Raw genomic sequence first — 24,181 nt, forward strand, 5'->3', positions numbered from 1 at the left:
CTCCGGACTGGGCTCGAAGGTACTGGTATCCCGAGCTACTCAGCATGACAGTCGGTCCCTCGATCCGCCTGCCCCTTCAGGAGGACCTTCTGTCGCAGCAGCAGGGGACGGTCCTCCACCCGAACCTGTCCAGTCTCCACCTCCATGCGTGGAGATTGAGCGGCGACAGTTGAGGCCATTTGACTTGCCTCCTGAAGTCTGTGATGTCATTCTGGCAGCCAGGCGTCCCTCCACAAAGTCGGTATACGCCTGCCGGTGGAACAGATTTGTGGCATGGTGCACAGCAAAGGCTGTGGATCCCCTTTCTGCCCCTCTGTCTGAGGTTCTCCTCTTCCTCCTTTCCCTTGCCCAGCAGGGCTCTGCTCTGGGCACTATCAAGGGCTATCTTTCTGCCCTTTCCGCCTTCTTGAGGCTACCTGATCAGCCATCTTTGTTCAAGTCCCCTATTGTGTTAAGATTCTTGAAGGGCATCACGCACATGTATCCTCCAACTCCGTTCGTGATGCCTCAGTGGGACTTGAACCTGGTTTTGACTTTCCTGATGTGCGCTCCCTTTGAGCCCCTTCATTCCTGTCCTCTCCGTCTTCTCACCTTAAAGACGGCCTTCCTGGTAGCCATCACCTCTGCCAGGAGAGTGAGTGAGCTCCAGGCTCTTTCTATTCAACCTCCTTTCTTGTCTGTTCATCCTGATAAGGTGGTTCTTCGGACTAGACCTTCTTTCCTGCCCAAGGTAGTCTCTGCTTTTCACATTGGGCAGTCCATCACCTTGCCCTCCTTCTTCCCGCCTCCGCATCCTTCAAAGGATGAAGAGCGGCTCCATCGTCTGGACCCAAAACGTGCGCTTTCATTCTATATGGATCGCACACGCCAGTTCCGGGTGGATGACCAACTGTTTGTTGGCTACGTGGGTGAGAAGAAGGGAAGGGCGGTACAGAAACGGACCATCTCTCGGTGGGTCGTCCTGTGCATCAAAGCATGCTACTCTTTGGCTCGGAAGGAGCCTCCTGTTGGGCTGAGGGCCCATTCCACTCGGGCCACGGCGGCTACTACTGCCCTGGGCCGGGGAGTCCCTTTGCAGGACATTTGCCAGGCAGCCACGTGGGCCTCGCTGCACACCTTTGCGAGGCACTACTGCCTGGACAGTCAAGTCCGGAGGGATGGCTTCTTTGGCCGTTCGGTCCTCCAGGACTTTCTGGTGTAGGTTGTATTGGTTCGCAGTCCCACCACCGGGGTTGGTATTGCTGGGGTATCTATTCTAAGGTAAGGAATCTAATACTAACCTGTTTCTTTCAGATGAACAAGTTACTTACCTTCGGTAACGATATATCTGTAAGAAACAGTAGTTAGTATTAGATTCCTTACCGCCCCTCCCATCCTCCCCGTTCTGCGAACTGATACCTAGGGTTAAGGACATCCCTTTCAGGGCCCTAGTTTTCAAATGGCACCAGTGTTGGTTCTCACATGGCTCTGCGTGTTCTGGCGCGGAAAAGCTGTGTGCAAAGAACTGACGTCAGCGCGCGGAGGCGGCGTCTATATACTCCACGACGACGACGGGACGCCTGCAGACGACGCCTACCGACGCGCAGGGGTACTGCTACGCAAAAGTTTCCGGATCCAGACTGACGCCTGGGGATATTCTAAGGTAAGGAATCTAATACTAACTACTGTTTCTTACAGATATATCGTTACCGAAGGTAAGTAACTTGTTCGTCCGGTACAAGCGTGTCACCATGCGGTTCGCGGGGGGGTTACAAATGTAAAGCAGACATTATTGCATTCAAAATATACTGTGGGATGGGGAGAAGAGAAGGAGAACAGAAGCAAACAATACATCTATATTTCTGCGGAGGAAACATCAGGTTGGGAGGAAGACAGGTCGGTGTCAAATTCTGAAATGGGGGGGTACATATATCTCCACGGTATGCATTCCACTGAGTCCAAATTTTCCCCCACTTGCCAGGTCTGCCTCGGGAGACATACACAGTCTTTTCACGAAACATGGACCAGTCCATGTTCTGTTGCCATGCCAGAATCGTAGGAGGCCACTGAGCGCCCCAAAGCTGGGCAATGTCCCGCTTGGCTATCATGTTACCCAATGTCACCCATCGAAGCTGCGCTTGGGTACAATCATTCGGTTCCCAAACATTCAACAAGCATCTCCGCGCTTCAGGCATCAACCGCACACCCGTGACTTCACTCATTACATCATGCACGCGAGCCCAATAGCGCAGTACAGCAGGGCATTCCCAAATGATATGTAGGAACGTGGCCACCATACCGCAACCACGTCTGCACAATCCATCCGCCGAGAATCCCATGCGCACCAGACGCGGACCAGTCACGTATACCCTATGAAGAATTTTGAGCTGAACAAATCGAAGGCGTGCCGGAATAGCTACCTCCTTAGGGGAAGAGAGCGCAGCTTGCCAGTCCTCATCATCCAGCTCCAGACCATCACTAGTCCACAACTCTCGAAGGCTATCCAATAGATCAATCCTGGTATTGATTAACTTTTTATAAATGAGCGAGATCGTGCTATCAGGGACATGCCCATCCAGTATCCGATCTTCAAGCGGGGATGCTTCCGGAACATCCGAGCCCAGGGGAAAAACAGACAGGACCGCGTGTCGGACCTGCGCATATCTAAAGGATTCCCTATCATTCAGCCCATATTTAACTTTCATTTCCTCAAACGACTTGATCCTACCCTTGATCCACACATCATCAACCTTGCTGATCCCAATCATGTCCCATCGATCGAACCCCTTCGACTGCCAGAGGGAGCCAAGTTTATCCGAAGCATAAAGCGGCGTGGCACGGGTCAGCTTATCAGCCCATCCTGTAGCAGCTGTGGCCCGACGCCACACCTGCACGACTGTTTTAGTGGGCCCCGTAAGTGACCCGACGGTCGACTTTGCGTATAGAGCCCTGTTGTAGTCACCACCGGGTAACAACCATTTATCCATCGCAAAGGCCGGGTTTGGCGAGGGAGTGTAGGTGCCATCGTTGATGGCCCCCAGCTGAGAGGCCCAATAATAGCGACGGATGTCAGGGAGAGCGATGCCGCCATCGTACCACGGGAGCGTAAGCTTCGAAAGGGCAATGCGAGAACGGCCCCCCATAGCAATTGCCGCTGGAGGCTTTCAATCTCCCGAAAATAGCCAGCCGGCACAACATCAAGCGTGTTCTGAAGCGCATAGAGAAATCAGGGGAGCGACATCATCTTAAACAACGCTGCTCGTCCCAGAGGAGAGAGAGGAAGCCTACTCCACGTTCCAACATCTGCACGGAGGCGCTGGAGAGGGGGCAGCAGATTGCGTTTATAACGAAGTACGGGGTCCAGGGTAATAAAGATCCCCAGATACCTAAAACCCTCCAGTGCCACCGAGATGGGACAGCCACGTGGCAGAAGTGGAGCATCACCGGAAAGAACATAAATACAGGATTTTGACCAGTTGATAACTAGCCCGGAATTTTTATGAAAAGAAGTCAAAACGTCAAAAAGGACGATTAACGACTTACGAGGTGATGTAAGATACAAAAGTATATCGTCTGCGTACAGAGATATTCGATCCTCAAATTCCGGGGACCATCTAATGCCCTTCAAGGACGGTTCCCATCTCAACCAAGCCGCCAGTGGCTCCAGAGCAAGGGCAAACAAGAGCGGGGACAGAGGACAACCCTGGCGTGTCCCCCTACCAAGAGCAAAGGGGGTCGAGGCACGCCCATTCACCACCACCACCAAGGGTTCAGCATAGAGCAATTGCACCCAGCAAATAAAGGCGGGTCCAAAACCGAATTTACTGAGGACCGCCCAAAGATAAGGCCACTCGATCGTGTCAAACGCCATGGTGGCGTCCAAGGACGCCAAGATGGCCGGCTCCCGCAGAGTCCCCGCTCGCGCGAGTACTCCATGCAGTCGCCGAAGGTTAAGTGCCGTGTTTCGGTGTGGTATAAATCCGGACTGGTCCGGGTGAACCAGATCGCCTATAACAGATACCAGACGATTAGCAAGGACTTTGGCCAGGATCTTAGGTTCAGCATTGATCAGGGAAATAGGTCTGAAGGATTCACAACGATCACGCGGTTTACCCTCCTTATGGATAACTACTATGGAGGCCAGTCTCTGGTCAGGAGGAAGATACCCCTCTTCCAGTGACTCCAAGAACATCGATCGGAGATATGGCGCCAATACATCCGGACAGAGCTTATAAAGCTCAATGGGGAGTCCATTCGGGCCCGAGGCCCGCCCCGAGCGAATCGAGCGGATAGCGGTCGCAATTTCATCCGCAGTGGGCGGAGCTTCCAACAGATCCCTCTCTGGATCAGACAGGCATGGGAGCGAGATATGACGTAGAAGCAAGTGGGAGTCCCGTTCCGGTCGGTCAGACACCGGGGAGTACACCACCCGAAAATGGTCAGCAAATCGCGTAACGATCCCAGCTGGGTCAGTGACATCCATACCATTCTCATCAACCACAACAGGAACTACCCGACTCGCGCATTCTCTCCTATCCAACCAAGCCAACAATTTCCCAGCCTTATCACCCACATCATACAGCCGCCCCTGCCGTTCACGACCCATCTCTTTCGCAGCATCAGTCACCAGCGCTCTATATTCAAGCTGTTTCAGGTCCAGAAGGTGCAGCTTCTCAGGGGAGACCCCAGAATCCAACTCCCTTTCAAGAGTGGAAATTTCAGTCTCAAGACGGACAACCTCCTCCCGCTTACATCTCTTAACATTGCCAATCGATGAGAGGGTCTGGCCTCGAATCACAGTTTTGTACGCTTCCCATAGAGAAACAGAAGAGGTCACTGAACCAACGTTGTCAGCAAAGTAGTGATTGATCGTTGCAAGGAGTTCCTTCCTGATCTTAGGATCGCGGAGGTACCATGGGTTAATCGGGGCGAGACGACCCTCCGAACCTAGATGTGCGTTCACAACCAACCACAACGGGGAATGATCCGAGATACCCCTGGCTAGATGTTTTACCTCCCCTATAAGGGAAGCCTGAGAGGAGGGCATCAGTACATAATCAAGTCTCGAAAGGCTACCGTGGGCCCCAGAGTGGAAGGTATACTGGCGTTGCCCAGGATGATGATGTAAACGCCAGCAATCAGCCAACCCCAGCGCCTCCAGGAAGTCCCCCAGCCAGGATTGAGATTGTGCGATAACTGGCGGTATATAGACCGAAAACAAAGTGATCACCCTCCCCTCCCAGCGCATAACAATGGCGGCGTACCGCCCTCTATCATCAAGTATAATATCGTCCACAGCAAGAGGGAGGGAGGTCCGAACCATAATACCCACCCCCCTGGAGCCAGAAGTGAAACCTGAGTGTGCAATGAGACGATAGCCACGCCTATTCATTGCATGGCACGTGTTGCCAAGCAGATGCGTCTCCTGAAGCAAAACCACATCCGGAGACAGGCGCCGCAGCAACTGCAAAACCACCCCCCTCTTAATTCTATCACCCAACCCATTGACGTTCCAACACAGTATACGTAGTCCCCTATCCCCCATCCCACAGGCCACCCCAAGGTCCCCCCCACCCCCAACGCAACACGTAAATACAGAAGATCATCAGTACAGTGCCTTGAAGAAAACAATGAAACAGAAACCGAAACCCCTCAACCCCCCAAAACATCATCATACCCCCCACCCCGCACCCCTGCGTAAGACTCAAAAGCCACCCCAACTTGCAGTGTGCCTGTCGCCCTAGTATACAACTAATCTACGAAAAGAACCCCAGAGGAGGAAGATTCACCCGACCCCCGCCCACACCCCGTTCAGACAACACAGTAGCAAACAATAGTCGCGTAGCATCAAACCACTGCCGAAAGTCAACACGTTGGTCCAGGAGCCGATTTCGCTCCTCATTCCTGCTCCACCGGGCCGCCCTCCGCACCATCGGAGTGATCAGGACGGTCAAATTGTTCTCGAGGGGGCTGAGAGTCCAGCCAGTCACTGGCTGCTCCAGGATGATCAAAGAAAAATGTTCTATCATTGTAGACCACACGCAGTCGAGCCGGGAAAAGCATGGCATATTTCATGTCTCTGTCCCGCAGTCTCCTCTTCACCCCCTGGAATCCAAGGCGCTGCTTCTGGACCTGCTGGGTGAAGTCCGGGTAGAAGTTAACCGCGGCATTCTCATAAGCCGTAGGGCCCGACGTGCGGGAAGCCTGTAGGATCACGTCTCTGTCACGAAAGTTAAAGATCCGCGCGATAATGGGGCGCGGAGAAGCTCCAAGCTTAGGCGGGCCACCCGGGATACGGTGGGCCCGTTCTACTGCAAAAAACTTGCTAAGGCCCTTGGGCGCTAGGTGGTTCAGGACAAGGTCCTCCACTAGTAGGTCCACCGATGACGATTCCGCCGTCTCCGGGACCCCGACCAGTCGGATGTTGTTCCGTCGAGCGCGGCCTTCAAAATCATCCAGGCGTCTTGAGAGGTAGTCACGGGCGGACCTCAGGTTACCGACTTCAGTCTGTAATTCGGAGACGTCGGTAAGAAGGCTAGATGTCTTCAGATCTAGGGATTTGACCTTCTCGTTAGTCTTCGCAAGGTCCGCCCTGATCAGGGTAACATCTATGGCAACTGTGTCTAATTTATGGGTCAGGGCCTCGTATTGCTGTCCTAGCGTGGCCTTCGTCCCATTAATGGCGCCCATGATGTCTTTCAACGACAGATCTCCATCTAACAGGGAGTCGTCCCCAAGGTTGGCCGGGGGTTTGAGCGGTCCGCCTGGAGAGCCCTTAGTGAGGGTGTATCGATCCATGACGTTGGACTGCACAGAGCCTCCTCGAGCTGCCGGTCTGGTCTTGCGTCTTTCTCCCTCGGGCTTGGTGGCCATTTTGGGTTGTGCGCCCCGAAGGGTATTCTGAGACCTAGTGAAAATGGCTACACTCGAAGCGCCCTCAGCAATTCGGAGAATCGATAAAGGCCAGCCACCAGTCAAGAAGCAGTGAAATTCAGGATCGCCAAGCAACTGGGGGCAATGTGATAGGAGCAAATCACCTAGGCGACCAAGGCAGAGTCCATGAGGTGGAGGCACAAGAATCGAAACCGAAAGTTGAAGACCGGGCAGGGGAGAGTCACACATGCCGTTGTTATTCAATTACCACCCGGCTGGCAGGGAAATCAAGCCCGGGGCAGTACCATGGAGCAGGCCGAAAATGTTAAAAAGTCCATATTTCCGGCTCCCGGGAGCCTAGACGAAATGCGGAAACGAGGAAATGATCAGCAGGGTCACGACCACAAAAGCCCGTCGTCCAAATCAGGATAAGGTGCAGGATAGTCGGTGGAGGTGGCGAGGGTCCGGGAGCTCTGAGCTCACGCGACCATCTTGGGTGCGCGCTAAGCTCCTCCTCCTCACGGGAGGATGTTGATAACATGATTGAGCCTATGTTCTAGGAATAGTTGAGTCCCCATAATGGTAATATTATGGTTCTCCAGTATCAGGGCTTATTCCCATAACACGTCTTTGATTAAAACGTCAAAGGGAGGATGAGAAAGCATCATCAAGACAGTTTAGCCCTAAAAGAAAGATACATTGAACATCCTGTCCAAATTGTTCATCGCTTAGTGTAGCCCGCCTTACTTGCCTACATTTTTGTCTGGAAGCTCTCCTGGAGCTTGCTCAGGCATGATTTGGAGGGCTGTCGCAAGCACAGTATAATAGGAGACACAGGATGTGATCCATCTGGCATCGGTGGTCTTAGTCACACCTGCGCTGCCAACACTTCTTTTAAAAGTAACTAGTATTTGAGCTAGAGAATGTAGAGCTCGGATTGTATCCACTTAAAACACTAGAGCTACCTGCCATTTAGTTTGTGAACTATTTTCTCATCCATGCACCAATGGTGTGTGCAACAAATGTTCGAAGACTTATCCCCTTATTCAGCGGAAACTGGTGACACATTGAGGGCAACTGTTGGATTAGTTATGAGCGCCACTTTGTCCCGATTGAACATGGATATTCTTTCAGAGTTGCATGGGCCTGAAGTTCACTAATGTGCCTCGCCGAAAGTATTGCAACTAGGAAGAAAGGAGCTGTGAATGGCAGTATGCTAAGACTGCGGAATCTGTGCGCGAAATTAGCCAGAACCACTCTCAGGAGACTGTGAGGCACCTAACTAGAGGGAACATGTGCACTGGAACTGTCATATGTCTTTTTGCGGAGTTGTTGATGGTCCACCCAACAACTTTATTGCCCACCTGCAGACTTCTAAGGACCCCATTTCTATCACTTTTTGGTGGCTGTGGCATTGTCTGTGTGACTCATCAGCTCTCAGGGTTTGGCTACTAAAAAGAAAGGTTTTAGCTCTAAAAAAGTGCTTTCACGTTCATTATGTTTATGTGGAGGGACTGATCTCAGTGTCTCAAATAACTGATGGCGAAATCCTCTGTATACCCACCTCTAACTGCCATCACAACTGTTATCGGTCAACCATAATAGTTGTTTGCAAGTTTGCATCCATACAAGAGGCATCCCACAAGAAGGTTTTGATCATGCTCTTTGCATATTGTAGTTGAGACTATACATGGGTGAACCAGCACAAGCTTGGCCAGGCTATACAGAGGGCAAAGGTAGGGCTTGACATAAAGGACAATCCAGATACAAGGTGTCTGAATTCTCAGACATGTATCCAGACGGTTAAGGTGGGCTAGGCTTTTCTACATGTATTGATAAAGCTAGTTTATGATAGTCATCCAATTAGGCGAAACAATGGACCTTCTGAAAGTGCAGAAAAGCAACCACTGGTGCCAGGATCTTAGTGTAGACCCAGGATGCTCAATTCATTCCAGCTGGTGCCATAATTGTGCGTTGTTCTATTAACATGTCGCCCTTCTTTTTTGTATATGGTGACCCGCTGCTATGTATCTGGTGATTATCTGCTAGTATCTGCTGTAAAGCGCTCCGATACCCTAGGGTCAGGCCAGCGCTATAGAAAACTTCTTAAATAAAAAAAATTCAAAATATTAATCATCTATTGTAGTACAGTTTCACTCTTTTCCTTACAAGGAAATATTAGGAATAATAATATTGGGGCCTGGGGGTCTCAGTAGCGTCTAAAAAGAGTAAGTTTTTTTATTCTTTATTTAATTCTGGGAGGTCAACTGATATTTACGAGTCTTGTATGAAGACAGCCGGGGAGATGTAATCTATAGTCCATTGCACCACTTAGATAATACATGAACAGCAGTGATTTGCATCCTATGTCAATATTGAAGGGAAAACCACACTGTAGTGGAACATGCCTCACTAGCTGAATCTAAAGAGGATACTGGAACATTTGGACTTATAAGGCTCTTAAGGTTAAGAATGGAGGTGAGGCACTTCATAAGAGTCTTGCTGTTGTAGACCGTGCATAATATTTTAGACATGCTTTTAAAGTCCATCATCACGAGTAAATAGGCAAAACGCATTTGAAGTTGAACCGTAATTACATTGTGCAATGTAATGCTATTTTATATCAAATTAAATATGCAGAGTAAACGTATAGCATTAAGTAAAAATCTGCTACCTAATAGCATTATTTAGAAATGTACATAAGAAAATGCAGACAGCAACAAGAAATGAAATACCATATTCAAGGAAAAGACATTGAAAGGACCAAGTTATCAGTCGTATTAAAAGTAATGTCGATTGATAATATGAAATGCATTAATAAATCATGATGTGCCAGCATCCATGTAGGGAAAGAGGTTTGACCCAGAAAAAGAAGACTGTTGGACATGGCCCTTTCTGCATCCCCAAACATTTGGTCTTCACCATCCTGTTTTCTGAACCCTTTAGTGTTGGCTTTTAGGAGACTCTGCGCTATATTACTATAACACTGGCTGCACTATATCACTGCTAACCAGTGGTAAAGTGCTTGTGCTTTCTCCTTTAAACATAGTGAAATTGGCTTACAAACAGTTGGCACATTTAATTTACTAGTAAAGTGGTACCACATGTCCCCAGGGCCTGTAAATTAAATGTTACTAGTGCGGCCGCAGCACTTATCTTGCCACCCACTTAAGTAGTCCCTTTAAACATGTCTCAGGACTGCATTTACAGCCAGTGTGTGCAGTGTTAAACTGTCATTTGGACCTGACAAAATAAACCTTTTTCCAGACCCAAATCTTCTTTTTTAAATCATATAAGTAACCCCTAAGGTAGGCTCTAAGCAACTCAGAGGGCAGATTGTGATGTATTTATAATGTTGGACATGTACTTTGTTTTACATGTCCTGGTAGTGAAAAACTCTTACATTTGTGTTTCACTATTACAAGGCCAACCTCTCCTACACGATAACATTCGGTCATTTTATTAAATTTAATAAATGCTAACTTTCACTTGGGAGCAAGTAGGAATGTTGAGTTTGGTGTCTAAAGAATTATATAATGTACAACCCTCTTTAATGGTAAAGTTGGTTTGTAAGTCACAGTTCTGAAAATGCTACTGGACTGTTCAGATTGGAGCAGGGTAAAAACTGATTTGCATATAGCTGGGTCCATACTGAGATCACATGGTGTGCAAAATAACACTGGATTGGAATACTGCCTGAATAATTACCAGTGGCTGAGGTTAATTCAACCAATCCATCCATCACTTTTTTGTATTCTTTAGTGTATCTCCCTAAGTGGGACGGGTATGCCCAGATGTGAATCCTGTCCACACTGTGTCATTGGAACCAAGCTGTACCCAGCTGATGAGCCCATTAGCATGGCAAACCGGGCCTGGGTTGCTTGTGTTCTGGTTTAAGGAGGACCTGGCTTGGCAGTTTGGGCTGGACTGTTCCGATTGGAGCAGGGCCAAGACTGATTTGCAAATAGTTGGGTCCGAACTGAGGTGACATGGTGTGCAAAATAACAATGGATTGGGATGCAGCCTGGGTAATTACCAGGGGCTGAGATTAATTCAAGCATTCCATTCATCACTTTTTTGTATACTTTTTATGGTATACTTTAGTGTGTCACTTTTAGAAAGTTGGCATTTTCCTGTCCTAACCAATTGGTTCCTGGTGCCTGTATCCTGGCACACATAACTAGCTGTAGCGGGAAGTTGTCTTTGTGTATTGCTCCAAAGATAATTAGACGAAGGGGGAATAGGTGTTGGCTGGATGAGTCATCTCTGACTTAATAGGGGGCGGAGCTGCCATCTACTACACTTGCACCTCACAAAGCCTCTGCCTGAGCACATTCACAAAGGGATTGACACTAGTCTTATATGCGCCCTGACAAGCTTGGGCCAGAGCAGGAAGGCAGGAAATTCCAAACACCTCTGAGGGGCGGGGGGACCTTCAGGACCTTCTTCTACTTCAAAGCTGGCACCAATCAATTATTAATATTGGACCCTCATACCCAGCTCTTTAGTACACCTGTGGATACTACGGAAGAAGGACTACTGTGCTGCTTTGCTATCGAAAGGTCTGCTATCCTGCTGCCCTGCTACTCCACTGCAAGGCTGCCCTACTTGCTGAGAAGGAAGACTGGACCTGCACCCTTCATCCCAGGCTGAAGTGGCTCCAAGGGTCAGCTGACTAACCTCCTGTTCTGATCTACCGGGTCATAATATGCTCCAGAGGCCTCCCTTCATCTGTCCAGCTGACCTTCAACTTGACCTGCCTGAACCCGCCTGAACCCTTCTAGTCTATGCTAGGGTGATATAATGATCTCCAAGAGGTGCCCCTAATGTCCTGAACCCTTAGTATGGCATCAGTTGAACTCTGTCGCCAGGAAAAGGAGAACGTTCTGGGTTGTTTGCCACAGCGACCACCAGCAATGCCCGGCAACGCAAGATCTGCACTTCGCACTACAGCATCAAAAGCCTGCAAAATCCCCATCAGCAGCCATCTGAGATGCCTGACAGGATCTTCGCGCTTCATCGACTAACATCCACAATTCTCTCCCTGCTCCTTGAGGCCCTCTCTGCTGCAAACGGAACTCTTCGTGCTGGACCTTTGAAGGCAACTCTTTTAGAGAGACCTACCTGGCCCCCTATATCCTCCATTGCAGTCACCCTGAACTTGTGACTTTCACTCAGTCTTGCACAACCATATAACAGTGAGTGGCGTTTTGTGCATTTAGGCGCTATACCTACCTTAAATCTTTAAAATTGCATGTCTCCTGTTCTACTGATTGGATTTTTCTTGTTTTCATCTCAAATTTATTAAATGTTACTCTATTTTTCTAAATTGGTGAGGGATTTAGTGCTGCATAAATACTTTACGCAGTGCCCGACTGCTTTTGTGTCGAGCTCCCAGAGGGTTAAGCACAGGTTAATTTGGGGTTGCTGGTGACTTTATCCTAACAAGAACTGTGGCTGCTGCTTGAATAGGGGTTCACTCTCCTCAGCCAGTAACCAGATTTCTTACAAAGACATTCTACAGAGTGATGAGCTGTGAAATATAAACCCTGTTGAACTTGGCCCTTTTTGCAGGGTCATCCCTAAAGTTTTTGCCTTTCTCCCGCCTTATTTCTGACATGGTATTGGTGGTTTTAGGCCTCTGGGCACTTTAGCACTGTGGGCCAGTGTAAAGTGCATGCGCAATCTGTGTTACCTTGCAGGGATTGGCCTGCCCTCCCATAGGAATGCATTGGGATTCCCTGATCAGTGTGTGTCATTGGTAATTCATGGTATGGGAGGAGCAGGGTGGTCAAATTTATTATGTTTGAAATTGTGAGAATAAATGCTGCACAATGGTGTGTGCAGATTTATTGTGGTTATTTTAGAAATGCCACTTTTAGAAGTTGGCATTTCTGTGTGCTATGTGTCTGCCTGCCTGATGTGAATTGCATGTCTGGCTTGTGAGTGACAGGGGCTGGGAAGTGTGTGTGGCTCCAGAAGGGGCAGGGTGAGTCAGCGCTGGGATGAATTGGACATCTGGGCTAGGAGTAGTGGGAGGGGTAATCCCCTGACTGAATAGGATGGTGCCTGCCCTAGCAAATGCTGGCTCCGCCCCTTGTGGTGTGTCTCATCACCTAGCCCCCAGCAGACAAAGGGGAAGAGGAGCTTGGAAAACAAAGTGCTCCAAATCCCCCCTGAACCAGTTGCATCTGGTTCCCCAAGCCCTGCGCTGCAGAAAAAGAGATTGTGTGGTATAAGTAGAGGGGCTGTGACCCCATGATTTTGTTCTCTTCCATGATGCTGTGCTGTTCCTGACCTTGCTGGGGCATGCTGCTGCTGGGCCAAGGAGGAACTGCCATGAGGGCTTGTCTCCCTGGGCCCTGCATTGCCCCCTTGATTTCTAAGGACTTTTGCTTTTGAAACTATGGCTCTTTGCGCCCTAGAAGCACGATATCATGCCAGGGGAGAGGAGCGCATGGGCTTTGAAGAGGAAGAGGGAGGGAGAGAGAGAGAGAGAGAGAGAGAGGAAATCCCCCGGCATAGGGATTCCCCCTGTGATGCTGGAAGTGGCAGGTGCCCACCCCGCGTTCTTTTCGTGCTATGCGGGTGCCCTACCGCTTATGTGTATATTTAACTTGCGGGTGCCCACCCCGCACTATCGCCAAAGGAGAATCACCTCCGGGAAGTCAGGCACCCGCGCCTGACTGTGGGCGGGGCCTGTCCGAGGAAGTTTGGCCGGAAGAGAGGGAAAGCTGGCCTGCCTGCAAAGAGGAGGACGGGAGCCTTCCTCGCCTCCACAAGCTCTGTGGCGAAGTCCCGTGTCCCAGGAGGGGACCCGGGTGAAGGGAGGAGAGAGAGTCCCCAAGGAGTGGGGATTCTCCTGAGCAGGCTGACGGCGAAGCGGAGGTCCCGTGTGCAAGAGAGAGCCCCGCGGTGTCAGCAGCGCGAAAAGGGGAAACAGAGTCTGCACGCAGCAGCCCTGTGAGTGGGGCCACCGCCTGTCTGTCGTTGGGGTCTACAGTGGCAGCCCCGTCATCTTGAGTGGCAGGAAAGCCTCCCCACACCAGCCCGGTGAGTGGGGGACTGCAGGGGGCACACGGGGGAGCCCAGTGAATGGGGCGTCTCAGGGACTATGAGTGCCAGTACAAAGTTAGTTTTTGGGATACATCGGTTCATAGGGCCCCCGCGGGGTCCAGAGTGCACCGAGGTGCCCGTGCTTGTCTTGGTGAACTGAGCGGATCCGCCAGAGAGCGGGCCGCTCCAACGTGGCCACATCGTTTTACAAAGTCCCCGTGGGGGCGGGGGCTTGGGGGCATTTCTCGTCACTCGGTGGGGTTAGTGCCAGTCCAGAGCACCGTGCCAGGGCCCCTGTATTTGTTCACAGCTGCACCACCGTAGCGGGCAGCTGCAACGTGGGCACAATCTGTTTTACGAAGTCCCTGAGTGGTACAGGGGAGGCACTGTGGTGCCAGGCCCCTTTACTTTCTTCCCAGCTGCTCCGCACCAGCGCGGGCAGCTGCAACGTTTTGGGCAGATTGGCATAGAAGTCGCTGAGTGGGACAAGAGAGGGCACAGTGGTGCCAGGGCCATTATTTGATTTCCAGCTGTACAGCACTTAGTGACAGCTGCATCGTTTAGGTCTGCGCAATTGCGCACTTTGAGACTGCACTGCATTGGCAGCCGCCCTGACATTGTGGACATAGGGCATTTGAGCCCTCCAAGAAGGCCAGTTGGCCAGGGAGACTGAGAGATTAATAGGGCGCCAGACCATAATGTGATTTATGTGGTGGTCAGGAAATGTGATTTATGTCCTGTAATTTATGCACCGTGATTTATACATAATGTGCTTATGTGTGAGGTTATTGTCTAATGCGTTTAGACTTATGAGGTTACTGCATAATGCGTTTATGCTTATGAGGTTGGCGCAGAATGTATTTCACGCCTAATGTGATGCTGCTTGCATAATATGATTTATGTTGCAGGAGATGATGCTGAGTACAGTATTTTGCCAGTAATTACTGGTTGTGTTCTATATTTATTATTAGTTCTACATTTACTATTTGTGCTTGTGATGGTTCTGACAGTGGCCCAATTGACCCTGTCAGGTGTATATGATCCCCTGTAAATATTGCCTAGTGCCAGGTGGCACAGTGTATATGGTGTGATTACTATGCTAATGTGTTTATCATAATACAAAGGCTATTGTTATATATACCCTTGTGTGGAGTTCCTTTTGTGGTGTGCCTAGTGTGTTGCTGCTGAGTGAGTGTGTTGCGCAAACGCTTTAAACGTTGCCTCTGGGATAAGCCTGACTGCTCGTGCCGAGATACCAAGTGGGTGAGCTGGGGTTATCATCGGCGTGTAACTCCCTTGCCCTGACTAGAGTGGTGGTCTCTGCTTGGCTTTGGCACAAGCCTTAGCCAACTAGAGATCCCATTTCTAACAAACTCCAAAAGCTAGACTACATGCGCCCTTTGTTCGTTTTCACCAGCATAGTAATCTGGTGTGGTCTGTAGCAATACACTTTCACAACCTCGTTTTACTGAAGCATCAGAAGACACTAGTAATCTGCTGCATTTGCGGTGCTGGAAATAAGTGAAAAATGATGGAGCATTCATTTGTCGCTGTGAAGAAATGCATTTTTACTTTACTTTAGCATCTATAGTTCTTAAGTAAGAATGTAATGCATTATATAGTATTGAATGCCTTAATGATTTCAGTTTCTAGCATAATCTAATGTTATTCAACGGGCACCTTTATTAAGTGCATTGTGTGTGTGTTTTCTTTAATTAGGACAATGGTTGCTGCCGCAGGAGAACAGAAGGATATGCTAAGTTCCTGTAAGAATCAGTGTCCTAAAGAGGTACGTTTTTATTCATTTAAATGGGACTGTATTAACAGTCATGCTTACTTAAATTACCATCTATGATACAATAGATCCCAAATAACAGAAAACATCAATAACTGACTCAACTTGTAAGAATGTGTTTTAAGTTGGAATGTTCCTCGTTGACTATAATGCGGAAAACATATGCTAAAACTTGGTAGCTATATTGTTGGTAGCTGCAATGACGAAACAAAAGTACAAGAAGCAGATATATTGCTTGATTTTCACTTTTTTATTAAGGTTTGTCCTGCATATCTAGGAATACAGGGGGCAACAGATAATAATGGCCTCATTTTAAAGGCAGAGATAATCACATGCATATCTTCCACATGTTCATCATTTAAATATTAGAATTTAATGTGCAAGAACTAGTAGTCACCATATCTCCAGATATAGATCTCTCTGTATGATAAACGAATCTTCATTTATTTTATTGGGATCTTCCTTAAACCGTTTCATCCAAACCCGGGGGCAGCCAGAGGCTGCCGGTATATGGACGGCACACTTTACCCCCCTTTTTCAAAGGCCAAGTACACTCCAGGTGCCTAACCAAGTATTCTGTTTGTACTCATGACTCTCTGGTGCTAGTTTATGTGAACAGTCAAGGATTTCTCTTAAGGTGTTTGTAGGTTTAATACGCTGATAGAACGTGGCCCAATATTCTCCTTCAGGGGATCTCCATTGATAATGAATAGTTTTGCCCACATGCGGGAACCTGGAGCACGTTTTCCAAGAATATATGTATTTCATCCTCACCTTTTATTAGAAAAGGCTACTCTGGTAGAATGAGCCCTTGGTTGGACAGAAAATTGTTTTTTGGTAGCATAAAAGTGCAAGAAATTATTAATCTGGACAGTGAGTGTTTGGAAGTGGCTAGTCCTGTGTGCAAGGGACTATAATTCACAAATAGTTGTTTGAATTTCATTATATTTTGTTATATTTTGTTATGTTTTGATAAAACATAATAACTCTCCTGCCATCTAATGTATGGAGAGATCTCTCTGTGGAGGAAGTGGGATTTTGAAAGACTTAGGAAATTGCCTCTTGGACAACACAGAGGAGCTCTACCAACTGTTCGAGACAGCGCGCTCACCAGGAGCATTATTGCACTTTTTAAAAAAACCCTGTTTTGTCTGTTCTGTTTAAATTGATTTAGTCACTTTGACCTTGGTTTTAAAATTGAATTTGTCACAGCCGCATACCCGCACATTAATTTGGTCTATCACCGCGTTTAGAGTGGGTCCCAGCCATTGAAAGCGCACCACACCGCCAGAACGGCGGACATCTTGGGTGAGTGCTAGGATCGGGGCGGTCTAGTCGTCAGAAGGACGCTAGACCAGTACTTAAGGCTGCCATGCTAACGCGCAGCGGGCTCGCCGAAGCACCGCCGGAGTCACGCCAGAGTCCAGCCCGTCTGCGCCCGTCCGCGCACGGACGGGCCCGGGGGCGGGGACTTCTGGCCAATTGCGCTCCCACTCCTCAGAGGAATTGCGTAGCTTGGATAAAGGTGAGGTACGCTTGGATAGTGACATCTTGTTGATACTCCAAAAACATGCCATATGTAGCTTCCATAATGTGACCCCTTCAAAAGTATACTCCTCATTGGAAATAGCGAGCCTAAACACCCGCTCACTCCATTGTCACCACGCTGAGGTCTATAATATGCTGCAAGACAATGACATTGATATATTGACCTTAACAGAGACCTGGATGGGTGAGAGCTCGACGCCAGACATCATTGCCGCTCTCCCCAGCGGCTATGACGCCTTATGGCATAACCGCCCAGGAAATACACGGGGGGAGGAGTAGCTGTGATATTTAAAAAGGGTTTGTCAGTGGAAATACTGCTATCAGAGACAGTCGATCTGGCTGATCTACTCGGGGTGAAAGTCACAGTAAATAACACATGTTGGGTGGTGCTAGTGGTCTATCGCCCGCCCAATGCCACCCCAACGTTCCAGGACCTATTTGGCCCCATTATATCAGACCTATGCACTCGTTCTACAAAAATCCTAATCACAGGAGACTTTAATCTGCACTGGGATAATCCCCATTGGGATCTACCTATGCGCCATTTGGACACTTTGATGTCAGCGCTAAGCTTTAAACAACTTGTGAAGGTTCCCACACACATCAAAGGGCATACCCTCGACCTGGTGTGGACTTCAGACCCAAATGTGACATTGAAATAGGTAGCCCCATGTATTTGGTCTGATCACTATCTAGTATCCTGTGAGATACGTATTAATGGCCAAGTAATTAATCCGGGAGACAGGTGGGGTTGGCCCTAAATCAGCAAGGCTGGGCCAGTTTATAACCAACAAAGAACAAGTGCCTATACTGAGAATAATTTCAAAGGGATTTGACAACCAGAAAAGAAGATTCTTCAAAACTGGAATGTGCTTGTAAATTGCTATTTTATTTTAACGTCTAGGTCAAAGAAAAAAAGGGGTTATATATGTCTTAATCATATACAATTGAACAGAAAATACAGTTTTTGCACACCAAGAGAAAATATTATGGACAAAAAACCAGTGAAAGAGTTAAAATCCAACATACATATCAAGTTCATTCATATCACAATCAACCTTCATCATTCATACAACATACATCTACAAATACTCCACCTGGTTAAATACGAATAAGTAACCGAGCAGAGTATTAGGTCTGCTACAATATATACAATTATCTATACAATTTTTACAATGGTTATGCAGGTATAAATCAAATAAATCAGCAAAATCAAATATGCAATCAAAAGCAATATATCCAATAATTTTTGACCGGTAGTATGACAATCTTGTCACACTACGGGAAGGATCAAGAAAGAAAGCAGACACTGGATATACAGGGGCCTACGCGTTTCAAATCCCTATGGGTTGGGAGGGATTTTCATCAGGGCCAGGTGGCTCTAGAAGGAAAGAGAAGAAAATTCTATAGTGTATATATTTAAAAAAAGAGTTAAAACAACAAGAAGCTGGAGAGCAGAACCACAAAGGTTCCAAAAGCTTACCACTAGCGGAGAAAATCCGAGGGAAAGGTGTATCACCTGTGTAACAACGAAACAATAAGGACTACATAAGTGAAGGGGAGTGTTTGTCAGCAGTTTTTGAATGCAAGATAAGAGACAAACCATTTACCTTAAATAGTGTGCGGCAGCTGAGTTGGTAGAAAATCCAAGTTGTAAACGATGCGGCGGGTAGACTTTGAATGGCCTGGGGGGAGACGATATACTATTGGTGTGGGTCGATGGCGCAAGGTTAAGCTTGTAAACTAATGCTGGGCTGGAATTCTTACCGGGAGATCATGGACGGTCGCGTCCAAACGCTCGGTCGCGGGATAATCAGGTTCAATCTTCGTTAGTTTCCAGTCACTGACTGAAAAAAGAGAACAATATAAAAGGTTTCATGGGCCAGTATTCAAAGTGTGGAAGCATACGTCTTTGCCGTGCCCGCTGGATGGGGTACTGCTTACCGGAACAAGAGCCAAAGGTCCGTTTGAAAGAATCGCCGGCGTCTCCAATAGCACTAGTCTCTCGCGCATGCGTGGAGTGATGTATAGTGGCTGCGGCTCCTCTATATGTGGTGCTTAATGGCGCATGCGTGCTGTCAACAAAAAAGGTGGCTGTAGTTTATACAGGTTTCCTCTCATAATTTGTATATCTCCGATATTTCATTGAGCCCTCTCACTGCTGTGTCGAATTTGACAATTAGATAGGCCTCTCTTCTTGAAAGTTTTTGATCCATATCTCCTCCTCGTGGATCTCTTTCAATACGAGAAATCACTGTCCATTTGATGTCACTCAGGGAATGGTTGCAACGTTTCCAATGATTTACCAATGGAGCATTTTCAGTTCCATTCTTTATCCTGGATTTGTGTTGAGTAATTCGAGTGCGGATTTCCTGGTTGGTCTTACCGATGTAAAGTAAGCCGCACGGACAGATGATGCCATATACTACATATTTCGTTTTGCAATTGCTAAAGTTGTCATGTTTCCATGAAATGCCCTGATGTTGGAATAGTGATCCTTCGATGGTTAATTCACAACAAAGACACGTCCCACACTTATGGTGGCCTGTAATCGGGGGGAATCCCATCATCTGTCTTAAGGACGGTAGTGTGTTAGGTTTTATACCAGCTCTTACTACGTGGTTGGCCACGCTATTTTCTTTCCTGAAAGCGAACAGCGGAGGATTTTGCAGGCTGGTATCCAGATTTTTTACCAGGTGCCAATTTTGGTTGATGATCTTTTTTAGCTTATTGGCATTGGGGCAGTAGGTGGTAACACAAACTTGTCTGTTTGAGACTGGTTTGTTTTTTCTTTCTAACAAACTATCCCTCGGGGTCCATCTGGCTCTTTTCATAGAGTTCCGGACCAGTTTTTTGGGGTAACCCCTGTCGCACAGTTTAGAAACAAGGTTTTCAGCATGTAGTTTATAGTCCTCGTTTGAGGTGCAATTTCTACGAATTCGTAGAAATTGCCCGTATGGCAAATTTTCTTTGAGACTCCGCGGGTGATTGCTGGAGAATAATAGGGCCTTGTTTCTGTCAGTGGGCTTCGTAAAAAGGGATGTGGCCAATGTTCCTGCCAGTGGAAAGACTTCAACATCCAGAAAAGCAATTTTTTTAGCTGAGTGAGCTATGCTAAATTGTATGTCCAGTGTTCTGGTATTGAGCCAATTGTGAAACGACATGAGGGCTTCTTCACCCCCAGTCCAAATCATGAAGACGTCATCAATAAAACGCCACCAAGTGGCGATGTGGTCTTTGAAGGGGTTATTATTGTGGATGTATTTATCCTCGTAAAGTGACATGAATAATACTGCCAACTCCGGGGCAAAGGGACAGCCCATGGCGACTCCTTTCGTTTGAAGGTAGAAGTCATTTCCGAAACAAAAATAGTTTTTTTTCAAGGCGAAAGTGGCCAGGTTCACTAAGAATTGCGTGGGTACCCGGACGGGTCTGGGTCTTAAGTCTAAAAAGTATTCAAGTACAGCCACAGCTTCATCTTGCGGGATTTGTGTGTAAAGCTGTGTGACGTCCAGTGTTACAAGTAAATCTTTCCCCTTTTCAAATGTTGTTCCTTCCAGTTTGGTTATGAAGTCCGTTGTGTCCCTCAAATAGGAGACAACAAGATCCATGAACTGTTTCAAAAAGCAGTCGACATACTTTGCTACCGGTTCCAACAGGGAGTCACACCCCGCTACGATGGGTCTGCCCGGGGGTCTTGTTTGATGTTTATGGACCTTCGGAAGGACGTAAAATAGTGGTGTTTTTGGGTGTTTATTACGTAGGTAATCTAGCTCTTTTGGGCCTAGAAAGCCTGCTTCAAAACCTTCCTGTAAAATGGGAAATAGAAGGTTTTGGAAATCCGACGTAGGGTCTTTGGCGATTTTGCGGTAGCACGTCTGGTCATTTAACTGTCTCATTATCTCGGCTGTATAATCGTTGGTGTCCCAAATAACGATGGATCCGCCCTTATCGGCTTGTTTGATGGTAATTGAGTTGTCATTTTTTAGCGTAGACAGGGCATTTGTTTCCTCTTTTGAAAGGTTAAATTTCACGAACTTTTTTTGTTTCTCCATGTCCGTGATGGCAGAAAGGACGGTTCGTTCAAAGATAACTACCTCCTTTGGTACTTTGTTCCCTGGAGGACAGAACGTAGATTTTTTACGTAAGCCGGTGACCTCTAACGGTGTAGGAGATGGATTGGCAGCAAAAAACATAGTGAGGCGAAGTTTCCTACAAAATTCGATAAACTCAGTCTTCATCTTGACAAAATCTGTTTTTTTAGATGGTACAAATGATAAGCCTTTCGATAAGATACTTTCCTCAGCTGTAGTTAGATTCCTATTAGAGAGATTGAAAATTGGGGAGACTGTTAATTTTTGTATTGTTTTTGGCGGGTTGTCATTTCCCACGGTTGGTTGTAACGTTGTCTGCCCCTGGAGCTCGACTGGCCCCTCCCTAAAAAAGAAGAAGAATTCGATGTTTGTCCCTGAGGTTGTTGCATCTGATTCCATTTGCGATTTTTGTTTTTTCGGGTGTCGTTGATGTCACTGTCGTCTCCGGAGGAGGAAGTGTCCGAGAATGTTATAAACTTGTTTCGGGATCTACCCCGGTTATCAGACAAGTATCTCCTGGAGTCCGCCTTAGTATAAAAATCGGGTTGAAGAAACGGATAGACGTTCTCAAGTCTGAAATTCTTTTTGTCTTTCTCAAATTGATTATTCTTTTGAGTGACAGTGAAGTCTTTAAATTCTTGGATCTCTTTGTCCACTTTTTCAAGTAAACCCTTGGAATCCGTCAGAGTTTGGTTGTTGCTAATTTCCTCCTCTAGTTTTGCGATTTCCTCAAGTTCAGCTTTTGAAATCCTAACAGCTGTTTCGATAGTAAGGACCATGAGGTCCCTACTACACTTAGTTTCTATGCAGCTGAACCCTTTCTTGAATACCGGATCTTCTGTAAATATGACAGGAATGTTTTTTATTTGCAGACCTCCTGGGATAGTGCCCTCACGGAGATGTTTTAACAGGAAATGTCCGTGTAAATCAGTCCGAACTTGTTTCTTTTTCAATCTCAAAAGTCTATCAGATTCGTTCTGGGATGTGGCTGTGGTGCTTATGGAAACTGATGAAAAAATGGGTGGATCACTCAATAGGTTCTTGATGTGGCTCTCACTATATGCAAAGGTGTCCTCCTCTGCCATACTTTTTAATAGGGCGTACTAAAAAGTGGTGTTTGTGACATATAACATACAAACAGACGATGTGCAATATAAAAAAACAGAAGAGAAATCCTCCACCGAAAGAAAGAAAAAAAAGGAAGAGGGAATTTAACCCTATGTACCTACCGCTAGTAGGATTTACCAAAAAACCTCGCGAGACAGCTCCCGCTATGAACAACCTGGAGACAGGTGGGGTTGGCCCTAAATCAGCAAGGCTGGGCCAGTTTATAACCAACAAAGAACAAGTGCCTATACTGAGAATAATTTCAAAGGGATTTGACAACCAGAAAAGAAGATTCTTCAAAACTGGAATGTGCTTGTAAATTGCTATTTTATTTTAACGTCTAGGTCAAAGAAAAAAAGGGGTTATATATGTCTTAATCATATACAATTGAACAGAAAATACAGTTTTTGCACACCAAGAGAAAATATTATGGACAAAAAACCAGTGAAAGAGTTAAAATCCAACATACATATCAAGTTCATTCATATCACAATCAACCTTCATCATTCATACAACATACATCTACAAATACTCCACCTGGTTAAATACGAATAAGTAACCGAGCAGAGTATTAGGTCTGCTACAATATATACAATTATCTATACAATTTTTACAATGGTTATGCAGGTATAAATCAAATAAATCAGCAAAATCAAATATGCAATCAAAAGCAATATATCCAATAATTTTTGACCGGTAGTATGACAATCTTGTCACACTACGGGAAGGATCAAGAAAGAAAGCAGACACTGGATATACAGGGGCCTACGCGTTTCAAATCCCTATGGGTTGGGAGGGATTTTCATCAGGGCCAGGTGGCTCTAGAAGGAAAGAGAAGAAAATTCTATAGTGTATATATTTAAAAAAAGAGTTAAAACAACAAGAAGCTGGAGAGCAGAACCACAAAGGTTCCAAAAGCTTACCACTAGCGGAGAAAATCCGAGGGAAAGGTGTATCACCTGTGTAACAACGAAACAATAAGGACTACATAAGTGAAGGGGAGTGTTTGTCAGCAGTTTTTGAATGCAAGATAAGAGACAAACCATTTACCTTAAGAGTGTGCGGCAGCCGAGTTGGTAGAAAATCCAAGTTGTAAACGATGCGGCGGGTAGACTTTGAATGGCCTGGGGGGAGACGATATACTATTGGTGTGGGTCGATGGCGCAAGGTTAAGCTTGTACCCCATCCAGCGGGCACGGCAAAGACGTATGCTTCCACACTTTGAATACTGGCCCATGAAACCTTTTATATTGTTCTCTTTTTTCAGTCAGTGACTGGAAACTAACGAAGATTGAACCTGATTATCCCGCGACCGAGCGTTTGGACGCGACCGTCCATGATCTCCCGGTAAGAATTCCAGCCCAGTATTAGTTTACAAGCTTAACCTTGCGCCATCGACCCACACCAATAGTATATCGTCTCCCCCCAGGCCATTCAAAGTCTACCCGCCGCATCGTTTACAACTTGGATTTTCTACCAACTCGGCTGCCGCACACTCTTAAGGTAAATGGTTTGTCTCTTATCTTGCATTCAAAAACTGCTGACAAACACTCCCCTTCACTTATGTAGTCCTTATTGTTTCGTTGTTACACAGGTGATACACCTTTCCCTCGGATTTTCTCCGCTAGTGGTAAGCTTTTGGAACCTTTGTGGTTCTGCTCTCCAGCTTCTTGTTGTTTTAACTCTTTTTTTAAATATATACACTATAGAATTTTCTTCTCTTTCCTTC

At 46.9% G+C, this 24,181-nt stretch overlaps 1 protein-coding gene across 1 annotated transcript in view; it reads left to right on the forward strand.

Annotated features, from left to right (window-relative positions):
• NFXL1 (nuclear transcription factor, X-box binding like 1) overlaps nt 1-24,181 on the forward strand; it is a 624,964-nt gene that overhangs the window by 489,813 nt on the left and 110,970 nt on the right. Inside the window, exon 19 of the mRNA XM_078678225.1 lies at nt 15,628-15,697. Coding sequence (XP_078534351.1) covers nt 15,628-15,697 — 70 coding nt within the window. The remainder of the gene's footprint in view (nt 1-15,627; nt 15,698-24,181) is intronic.

This window comes from Lissotriton helveticus, chromosome 2_2 (assembly GCF_964261635.1).
Source record: "Lissotriton helveticus chromosome 2_2, aLisHel1.1, whole genome shotgun sequence".
Classification (NCBI taxonomy): Eukaryota; Metazoa; Chordata; class Amphibia; order Caudata; family Salamandridae; genus Lissotriton; species Lissotriton helveticus.